Below are 10,747 nucleotides of genomic sequence, written 5' to 3'. Positions count from 1 at the left end.
AGAAACCCAGCCTTCTCCTCTTCCTCCTCCTCCTCCTCCTCCTTTACATGGATTCCTTTCCTTTCTTTCAAAGCAAGGTTCTAGTCCTCAGGAAACTCCAGCTTCTCTTCCTCTCCTTCTCCTTCTCCTTCTTCCTGTCCATTCATTTGGTTCCTTTCCTTTCTTTCAAAGCAAGGCTCTAGTCCTCAGGAAGCTCCCCTCCTCTTCCTTTCCATGGATTTCTCTCCTTTCTTCAAAGCAAGGTTCTCGTCCTCAGGAAGTTCACACTTCTCCTCCTTCTCCTCCTTTCCTCCCCCTTTCTTTTGATTTCTGTCCTTCCCTTCTTTTCATAGCAAGATTTCCAAACTGGGAGCAAAACCGGCACAAGAGTCCAAGGTGCGCATGGCTGCGCAAGGCCTGATGCAAAATGGTCCTGCTGCTTCCTCCAAGTTTGGACCAAACATGCCTTTTGGAGGGGCCTGAGATTTTGGGAGAGACACTTCCCAAAGGCGTGTGGGGCTTGCCTTCCTTGGCTCCATGCACCTTTTGCTCCTAGAGACTTCAACCTAGGTCACTCCCAATTTGGAAGGGAGGGAGGGAGAAGGAGGAGAAGTCCTCTCTGCCTTTGAACCCTCTTCCCAGCCCCATGTGTGCCAGGATCTGTGTGTGTTCAGTGTAGCAAGTCTGCCATGGCTCCTTTGCAGGCAAGCTTCCTTATTCCTCCAAACCTGGGCTGAAATGAATAAAGGAATGTTCAACAAACACAAAAGGCCACGCTTAGGCCGCAAAAGCCAAATGCACAGGGATAGGATGGGGGATGCTTGGCTCAGCAGTCCGAGACGCAAAAAGGACCTTGAAGTTAGTCTGCATTAAGTTCCAGGAGGGTAGGCTTTGTCTGGATGACAGAAGGAACGTCTTGATGATAAGAGCGGCTCAGCAGTGGAACCAGTCACCTCAGGCTGCAAAGGCTGGGGGGGGGGGTGGCAACAAGTTGATGGAACAAGTTGATATACGGCCTTTCATTTGGCCTGATGTGGCCTAGGCTGTGTCAAGTCAAAGCAACCTCCACAGGATGCAGGCCATTGCCTGACTCTGGGTCTGAGAGAGAGTGTGGCTTGTCCAGTCAGAGCGGGGATTCGAACCCTGGTCTCCACAGTCAGAGTCTGGCGCTTCAACTGCCAGGCCATGCTGGCTCCCATCTGGGCCTTGCATTTCCCTTTCTCTAGCCTCCTGGCCCTTGTGGATGGGAGGAATTGAGCACGAGGGAAGGGCACTGTCCAGGAGCCGGTGCTGAAAGAGGAGCCCGCCATCCTCATGCCAAACTGTGTTAATTCTGCCGTACAGATGCAGCCATTATGTGCCAGAGAGGCTGGAACATTAGGCTTGGGCTGCATGTGGCCCTGGGGCCTTCTCTCCCAAAGAGATTTACTTTTTTACCCCTAAAGGACCAATACAGCAAACTGCAATCTTGATCTAATGAGTGGTTTCTTTCCTGTTGGCAATTTCTTTCTTGCATTGATTTGGATTGCTGTTCTAGAAAAGCGTGGATTTGGGATGATGAGACCCCTGGTCTCTGTGACTGAAGGAAGCACGATTTCCAGTCCTCAGCTGTGCAACTGTGCGTGGCTTATGCAACGCTCTGTGCATGTGCGTGTCCCTGCGTCTCCCTTAACGGAAGGAAGGTGGGTTTCTTTCTTTCTGTAGCCGTGGGATGCATGGCTTGCAGCATCACCCGGCACATATTCCATCTCAGACCTACGAGGAGCTGTTCTGGAACAAAAATCCATTAGAAGGAAGATTGCAAAGCGAAATCGCTTACAGGGGCTATATCCCCAGATTCCAATCCATCAGCAGAGCAATGAAGAGAGACTCTGGTTCCTTGGCGTGGCACATTAAGATATGGGCTTCCGTCAGAGTTACGCATGTAACAAAAGAATGCCACTCCAAGGATTTCTGACTTCAAGGGAAAGGACTTTTGAGTAAGCCTCGGTTGGTTTCGTAACTAAAGACGGACGGACCAGCTGCTTGAGCCAAGGTGGTACAATGGAGCCTGTGGGCCACATGCGGCCCCTGGATTCCACTCGATAAAGCTGTCTGAATGGAGGGCGTTCAAGCACACCATGCACACTCAGAGCCTGCAGAAAGCTTTTATCCCTGGATTCGGCCACTTTTACAACGAAGGCCCTTAGCGATGGCATGGTGCCACGGTGCCCAAAGTGACCCATGTCTCCTTTCTGGAGGGAGGCATTCTCCGTGGAGCAAGGCTACCCCAACCCTCCCCTCCATGACTCAGGCTCTGCTCAGAGGCCAACTGTGACGCAGAGAGGAGAGCGCCCCCTGTGGAGACACCTGCGCCTGGCACTGTTCAGCATGGAGATGCACAGCAAGCCCTGCAATTCTGCCTGACTCACAGCTCCCCACCGAGCTCTGAGATCTCCCCACGTTTTGCCATGACTCATTCCCTCTTTGCTGCAAAGCCAGAAGTCCTTCTGTGTTTATTATTATCCCTGTTATTATTAGCAGCTTCACATTCATTCCCCATCAATGGGGGCCAACCAAGGCATTCTGTGTGGCAAAACATGGAGGGGGTTTGGGGTTGGCAAAACCATGGGCAACTTGGACAGGGCTGCGGGGGAAAGTGAGGCCAGAGGATGGAGGCAGTAGGGAATGCAACCTACAGAGGGGTGATATTTGGGACCACGCACCTCATCCAGCAAAATCAAGGTGCAGACTACCCAAAGAGAAGGGCAACTGGCGGCTTCCATGTCAGCGGATGTTGTCGTGGGTGCAATGCGGCACGCGAGCAGCTGGATCTTGTGTGTGCAACAGGAGACGCAGCAGCTGTTTTTGAACTCGGCCTTCTGGAAAAAGAAGCCCCAAAGGGACCCACTTGGAACATCAGTGCCCCATAGACTGCGATTGCCACCCCGCAAACAATCGCAAGCATGAAAGGTCTGTTGAAAGGAAGGGGTGAGCAGGTGGCACTCTTGTGTCCCAAGGTGTCCGTTTGTGATACCAGAGGAGCCTGGCAAGGAAAGTGGCTGAAGAGGAGCAACACAAGCAGAAGAGGCAGGGCCCTCTGAAAGTGGCCGGGAGTGGCCAAAACGCTCCCGGTTGCAGTCCGAACTGTCAAGGCCCTTGCCCAAAGCGCTGAGCCAACTCTGGGGAAAGGGATCAGCTGTTCCTTTCCAGTTCAGACTCAGGACCTGGAGCAGTTGCTTTCCACAGGTGAGACTCCCCAAGCCATTGGAGTTGGATGCAAGTCTCCAGGGCTTGGAAAAGTTCCTTTGTTTGGCTGGCTGGGAGTCATATATATATAGCCTACTCACTTCCGTGCCAGCATTCTCTGAAGATGCCAACCACAGATGCTGGCGAAACGTCAGGAACAAGCTCTTCTAGAACATGCCCACAGAGCCTGAAAACCCCACAAAAAATGATGGATGCCGGCCGTGAAAGCCTCTGACTTCAAATAGTGCGATGCCTCTTATCTAAGCGCCAAGGTACAACCCCGCTCCCTTCCATGCCAGCGTTCTCTGAAGATCCCAAAGCCACCGATTTTTGCCGGCAAAAGGTCAGGAAGAAACAGGGCCACAGAGCCCCCAAAACCCACCAAAAAACCAAGGGAAAGCTACTTTTTCCCACAAAGCAGAACTTTGGAAACGTTTCCTTTTTTTGGACTTCAACACCCAGAACTCCCAACCAAGGGAAAGCGACTTTCTTCCACCAAGCAGAACTTGAGGAACTTTTTTTTTAGGGACTGCAACTCCCAGAATGTGGCTGCCAGCGCTAAGCCTAGGGAAAGTGCTTTGAAGGCTGCATCCACACTAGAGACATAACCCGGTTTGGCACCGCTTTAACTCTTTGTCTGGCCACAAAGAGTTAAAGCGGTGCCACTCCGCCTTGGAAGGAGGAGGCAAGGCGGGGGCTCCTCCCGATCTGACGTGGCAGCTTCTTCTAAAGGAAAGCCAAGGCAGAGGCAGCCAAGGAGCCACCGATCCCATCGTCCAGGGCCCCGAGGAGCGGGATGATGGGCCCTTCTCCTCTCTGGAGGCTGGCGCTGCTGCTCCTGTGGGGCTCCGTGCCCCTGGGCGCCTTCCAGATCGACTGGCACCGCCTGGAAGGGCTGGCCCGAGGGAAAGTCGAGGTCAGGGGGCTGCTCTTTTTTGGGGGGGGGGGGGGGGGGGGATCGGGTCCTTTTGGGGGGGGGGGGGTCGTGGGGAGGGACCCCCCAGTTTTAGTTGGCCTCCATCAAAGGTTGATGCAGTTGCCACAAAACGGAGGTGCCCTAGAGCATGTGCAGAGTGCCCTTTTCTTTTAAAGGCTTGAAAGGCTGGGGCTCCCTCCTACGCAATCCTGGGCAAGCAACATGTTTTTCTATGGGCAAGTAAGCCCTGTCTTTCCCCAAAGGCAAACAATCCCCATGATTCTCTATGGGCAAGGAATCTCTATGTTTCCCTATGGGCAAGCAATTCCTATGATTCCCTATGGGCAAGCATTCTCCAATGTTTCCCTATGGGCAAATATTCTTCAATTATTCTCTATGGGCATGTAGGGTTTCTCCATGGGCAAACATGGCTCCCCTGTGTTTAAGTACTCTCTTTTGTTTTAGTATGTCTCCTCTTTGGGCAGAGGAGGCCCAAGGCCTTGCAAAACCCAAACCCCCAGGGCCCTATAGGATGGGGCTGCCCCACTGAAAGGGGGGTCTGCTGGCTTTGTTTCTCCAGGGGAGATGCACACAAGCTGGAGCAAGAAGGCAGCCTGCCACCACTTCAGCTGCCCTGGCTCCCTCCCACACAACCCTGGGACCTGAACATCCCTCCTCCAACCCCAGCCTTCCCCAGGATTATAGCAGCAATGATTCCCAATCTTGGGTCCTCCAGGTGTTTGGAACTTCAGCTCCCAGAAGCCTCCGCCAGCTTGGCCGACAGTCAGGAACGCTGGGAGCCGAAGTCCAAAACATCTGGAGTACCAAAGTCTGAACCACTGAAAGAAAGACCACTCTGCATAGAGCAGACACACTCCCAGTATCAGGACATCAGGTTTGTTTGGAAGGTGGCCCTCCAAGAGGTCTTTGCAGGGACGGGACCAGTTTGGCCACTGGGGAAAATGTGGAGGGTGTGTATGGGATGTGACTCACGGGTTTTGCAGTTGCTCTCTTGTCCCTTTCCTTCTCCCAGAGCTGCCGAGGATGACGACTGAACCGCCTGAGAGAGGTAAGCGGAATAGATGTCCTTGGGGTCTCCTTCTTTGGATGTTTTTAAACAGAGGCTGGATGGCCCTCTGTCAAGGAACTTTGACGGTGTCTTCCTGCATGGCAGAAGAAGGCTGGGCTGGATGACCTTTGGGGGTCTCTTCCATTTCTAGGATTCTAGGATTCATTTGGCATGAAAGCAAGCTGTGTCTTTGACATGAAAGCAAGGTAGTCCTTTGACATGGACACAAGACGCCCCTTTGACTTCAAAACAAAGGCTTGCTGTGGAGGGGAACATGCACGCCCCCCAATTGGCACATGGCCCACCTCAACTGTGAGCATGTAGCTAGGAATTCAGTGGCACTTACTTCTTCATAAGCATATGTAAGACAGCATGGTTAAGTCCATAAGAAAAGTCTTGAGCAGGAACTTGCTGTTTCGTTTGGAAAACTAATAAAGAGTACAGTGTTGGCATTGCAAGTTCAAGACAGAGCTGGCAGAAGTGCCATGAACCTCTGCCTTCTGGCCATCATCTTTGTCTTGCTCTTTGTCTTTTTCCTTCTTTCAGGTGAAGGCCTTTATCATGGAAGACCTCCCTCTTTAGTATCCTTTTGGTAGGCCACACAGGGCATAATTCTGGGATGGGCAAGGAGAACCAAAAAGGATGCTTTTCCTTGATCGGTAGGCCCTGGGCCTCCTTAACACTCGCCCTTAGTCACAACCTTGTCATGAAGCATCTGCCTGGATCGGACCCTGAACTCGTTCTGCTCAGCTTCCAGTACAAAGAACTGGAGGTAAGAAGGAATCCTACATCTGCAGGAGGGTTAACTCGGGGCAACATGACACATAGCATCCTCTCATGCCATTCAGTTGTGTGAATAGCTGCATTTAAGTGAACCAAATGGCATTTGCATTGCACCACTGTGGTGTGATGCTCCTGTTCCATTCTCCCTCGAAAAGGGCCACAGCTGGCATAGTCTGCCCACAGTATTCTGACCTGTATGTGCCACGCCTGAGTAAGGAAGTTCACAGGTTGCCCAGTCAAGAGCGGCACTGAAGCCAACCCAGTCATCTTGATGCCATTTTGCACAAGGCTCAGTTCTGCGTGCCCTTAAAATGTCTTGGTTTCTCTCTCCTCCTCCCACTTTCCCCCTTTGGTCCTCAGCTTACTTCCATTGCTGTAAACTTGAGCTCAAAACCTAAAAGGAGTTTGCACTCAATGAACTTAGAAAGCGGAGAGGCTCTGGCAAAAGCAAACTGCTGCAGCCTCGCCTCGCTTGGCACCTCCTTTTCATTAAGAACCTTCCACCTTCTGGAGTCAATGGGCCCCTCGTGTCAATTTTCACCTGTGAAATATTGTAGGGCATGGCATTGAGTCTCAGGACTGTATGTATTTTGCAGAGAATTCCCCTCAGTGACATGACCCGGGAAGAGATCAACCAGCTGGTGCAAGAGTTGGGATTCTACCGCAAAGAGACGCCCGATTCACCCGTGCCCAAAGAGTTCCAGCTTGCCCCTGCCAGGCCCCTGCCAGGCTCTGAGGCAACCAAGACCCAACGTGGGGCAGAGGGGAAAGGGGCTGCAGGTGAAGAACTGTAGGTCTGGATGCTGTCAAACACCTCAGGGGTTGTGTGGATGTGGTTGTGTGTGAATTGGCAAGAGAGGAGGGAGTGCAAAATGTGGACAGGTCAGTAAAGTGGCACAGGATCTGATGCATTCTATGCAGGACTAGGTCTATGCCATGGGAGGAAAGAAGGGCAAAGAATGTGGCACAGGCGAGACTCACCTCCTTGGTGGAAAAAACAAGTTTCTGGTCTGCATGGTTGCAAGGATATATTTGAAAGTGTCTGGGTGATGCTTGCTTATGTTTGATGATGTTCAACTCTTACATGAGCAGAAAGAGCGGATGCGTGACATTCGTCACAGGGATATGACTGACATTGCTTGCAGAATCCCCCTTTTCCCCCACAGCTGTGCTCCGTGCCCAAGGGACAGGATGAAGCCCTCGGCTGAAAGCTCTTGGTGCCAAGGGTGGATAGACAGTGTCCCATCAGGCTCAGGAGCATGGCATGCTGGGAAACACAATCAGGTTCCCCACATTGTACCCCCCTCCCCCACAAAAGTCAAGAAGTAAAGTCTTTTTCTTTTTTCATCCGTTGTGCTCTGTGTTGCTTTTGTGACGTTGCAATGCTTAAGTAATGGATGAGAAACTTTTTCTTTGTTCAAAGGCTGCATTCCCTCAGCCATAAGCTATCCAGCACCGTATGTTAAGAGGAGGCAGTCTTGCAGAGGAGAGGGCCCAGGGGCATCAAAAAGGGATTGCGGGGGTACAGACCACACTGGGCGACACCTCAGATGGAGGTGTATACCCAGCGGGACTGGCATGGCTGCTGGGCAAGCAAGAAAGTGTGTCGACCTCCTTTCTCCCTCGTCCAACAGCCATGCCAGACCCGGAATGGCTGCTGGTGGGGATTCAATGCCTTCCATTCTGGGTCTGGCATAAATGTTGGGCACTGCTGACCTTACCATAGACTTTAGGTAGGACTGCTGTGATGGGTGCATTTTGAATATTACACCTCTAGAAGGAGGGGGACATAAAACCATCAGGTCATAGAATGGGAAGGGTCCTCCAAGGTCATCCAGTCCAACAAGAGCCCACTGCTAAAATACCCTTGAAAGATTGGCATCCACCTTCTATTTAAAAACCTCGTGTGAAAGAGTCCACCACTTTTGAAAGGAGTCTATTCCAAGAGCAAAGCCTTCTAACCCTCAGGAAATTCTTGCTAAAAGAGTCTTGCCATTGTTCTTTCTGACAGTGGCATCGCTAAGGTTGGTGCCACCCCAGTGTGGTAACTCATACTGTCATTCCCAGGCTCGGAGCCACCAGGTCAGCTGTCCATGTCCTGGGTTGTCCTGGTCTACCTGCCTGTAGAAATCGAAACAAAGGAGAGATGCGGGGGGCAACAGTCTATCCAAACATTTATTGTCTCACTTGGTGCCAAATACAGACATTCTCGTGTTGGTGCCAGAATCGTTATAAGCCGGCGCGTGGCCGAGAGCTGAGAGTGGTGCAAGAGAAGGAGCCCAACCCATCACCCTGTTGTCCTCCACAAGGCCATGTTGACTGGGGGCAGGGGGATTTCGGGTGTTGTCATCCCCAACAAGTCTCATCTCCAAGCTCTGACCCCACCAGAAGGAAACCTCTGTTGCCAATATGGTTTGACACACACACACAAACAAAATCCACCAGTGCCTCCCCATCCAGAACTACAAGATAAAGGCAGTCAGCCAAGGTGACCACTGCCTGGCACAAGGACTACAGCAGAACCACAGGTGCACACAACCGCATGTGCACAGGCACATCAGAAAGACAGCACTGCAGAACACACTGATTGTGTCCATTTTGCAGGGGGAAATGGGTGTCTTTTAAAAAAAAGTCCCTTGCCTCTTTAATGCTTCCCAGCGCTCACTGCAAATCAGGGTAAACCTGTTTCTGTGATTATGGCAAATGGCTCCCCCTCTTGTGTAAATAGGCTTACTCGGAAGCAAGGCTTCAAGAAAACTGCTCTCTGCATCCTGAATTGGAAGTAAACAGCTCCTCCACATCTCCCAAACCTCACCCTACAGCTAAGACTGTTGACCAAATGCATGCAAAGTGCTTTGAGCCTGTGCAGACAGCACTTCTTGGCATGAAAACCAACCTGCTTCTATCCACTGGGCACTGACAAAGCATCAAGTGGGCAGGGGTACCAGTAGTGGCTGCTGGCCTCCATGCCAGTGGGGCAGTGATAACAAAGCTCCGTCACAGGGCTTCAGGGGCTGCCTCCTTTAAAATTCTAGATCTGCTCTGGGTTTTAGCCCAAACTTTAAAGGAGCTAGCTAGCCAAAGTGCTGAACACTATCTTCAAAACAGGTTCAGGTCCTAGGACAGCTCCGCTGAAGTTCAAGCTTAAAACCTGGAGTGGATTCCCTGTCCCACTAACCAGGAAATCGCAAGCTACATGCCCTTCAACATTTCACAAATGAAAACCAGGACACTTGGGGCCAAGCAACATCAGAGTGTGGTCAAGAAGACAAAAGGTATTTGTGAGGGAAAACAGACCAGTCAGGAGAGACTGCAAAAGCTTGCTTTTGCCTGCGTTTACAGGGAAGAGCAAGATGCTGCCCTGTCTTCTTCCTCCCTGCTGAGTTAATGGAGCACAAGCTACGGTTGCAATTTGAACTCAGTCTGCAACAACTGAAGTAAGCAGAGGAGGAAGAGGGAATGCAGGAGAAGAAAATGGGACATCACAAAATCAGCCAAAAAAATGGGACAACAGAGAATTAATTGGGACCATCTCCAAGTAAAGGTGGGAAAAGCCCCTCAAGAAACCCTCAAGGGGTGCTGCCAGTCAGAGTGGACAGGACTGAGCTAATGGAACAAGCCTCTGACTCAGTATAAGGCAATTTCCTACATTCTAGCCAGTGCTTGGAAATGCAACTGTCTTGGACTACAACTCCCCCAAATCCCCCAGCCAGCTCCTCTAAAGTGTGACGTCAAACCTAGAGCAGATCCATCACCCCCCTCCCCGCCCCGGCACAGGGGCCACTGGGAGCCACTGCACACACAGCCTACTCTGTCTTTCTTTCTCTTGCTAAAAAGCCAGAATCCAGCTGTTAGATGAGACTACAAAGCCCTAAAGGCAGGTGGGCTAAAGGTGTAGAGACTTGGGAGAGACAAGGAGTCCCTTGCCATGATGCAGCTTTGCTCTGCAGGACGGAGAAGGTGGCACGGTGCAGGCTACAACATTTTTAAAAAAAGGAATAACTTACAAGACATCATCATCATCATCACCACCATCATATAAAAAGCATGTGTAGATGAGAGGCAGCTGAGCCCTCAGTTCTCTCGAGGGTGGGACAGACGTTCTATCACCCCTTCAGAGTGGGCTGGAGTGGCCAACTACCCAGCCTGCCCCGACTTCATTGTCAGAGGTCTCTGAAGGCAGAGGAGGAAGAGGGGCTGGAGAAGAAGGGAGGTCGTGCAGGGACACAGCCGGGCAAGAGGAGTCGCAGGTGAAGCTATCCATCCTTCCTCGTGGCCCCACATGGGGCCAGGCTAGGTTGGGCGTTTCGGCAAAAAGACGGGGACGTGGAGGTGGGTGGGGAGACTCCCAGGAAAAAGCCGCAGCTCCGGGAGGGGAAGGAAGGCTAGAAGTGTTGCTGCCGCATCCGGAGCTCGTGACGCCGCAGGTGGTTGTAGAGGGACTGCACGTACGTGAAGACACACTTGGCGTCGGGACGCTTCCCCATGATCATCATGTCTTCCACGTCCACCAAGGGCACGCAGTCCACCAGCATCCTGCAAAGGGAGAGCAACATTAAGGGGAGCCAAATGAAAGAAAGAAAGAGACAGAAAGAATGAAAATGGTTGGAAGTCCACGTTACGTCTCCCTGATCCAGAAGTCCGAAATCCTCCAAAAACCAAAGCATTTTTCATGGGTGACTGAGACAGTGACCCCTTCGCTTTCCGATGGTTCAGTGCATACAAACTTTGCTTCATGCACAAAATTATTTAAAACATGGTGTATAAAATTA

General features: G+C 51.6%; 2 protein-coding genes across 11 annotated transcripts in view; one reads left to right on the top strand and one right to left on the bottom strand.

Moving 5' to 3' along the window:
* The first annotated feature begins 3,910 nt into the window (after positions 1-3,910).
* SELENOM (selenoprotein M) lies at positions 3,911-7,322 on the top strand. The gene is made up of 5 exons (XM_042441365.1): positions 3,911-4,123; positions 5,157-5,192; positions 5,739-5,773; positions 5,886-5,964; positions 6,572-7,322. The coding sequence occupies exons 1-5, from the start codon at positions 4,004-4,006 to the stop codon at positions 6,767-6,769; spliced, it is 468 nt and encodes a 155-aa protein (XP_042297299.1). The 5' UTR covers positions 3,911-4,003; the 3' UTR covers positions 6,770-7,322.
* Positions 7,323-8,137: 815 nt separating this feature from the next.
* SMTN (smoothelin) overlaps positions 8,138-10,747 on the bottom strand; it is a 76,301-nt gene continuing 73,691 nt past the window's right edge. For 8 of the 10 annotated variants that reach the window (XM_042442007.1, XM_042442008.1, XM_042442003.1 and 5 more), the window contains one exon: positions 8,138-10,511. In XM_042442007.1, coding sequence (XP_042297941.1) covers positions 10,361-10,511 — 151 coding nt within the window. In that variant the 3' untranslated portion in view covers positions 8,138-10,360. The remainder of the gene's footprint in view (positions 10,512-10,747) is intronic. The other 2 variants (XM_042442010.1, XM_042442011.1) reach the window with 1 other exon arrangement.

This window comes from Sceloporus undulatus, chromosome 10 (assembly GCF_019175285.1).
Source record: "Sceloporus undulatus isolate JIND9_A2432 ecotype Alabama chromosome 10, SceUnd_v1.1, whole genome shotgun sequence".
Taxonomy (NCBI): Eukaryota; Metazoa; Chordata; class Lepidosauria; order Squamata; family Phrynosomatidae; genus Sceloporus; species Sceloporus undulatus.
Note: the sequence above shows the minus strand (reverse complement) of the source record. Positions and strands in the feature narration are given on the sequence as shown.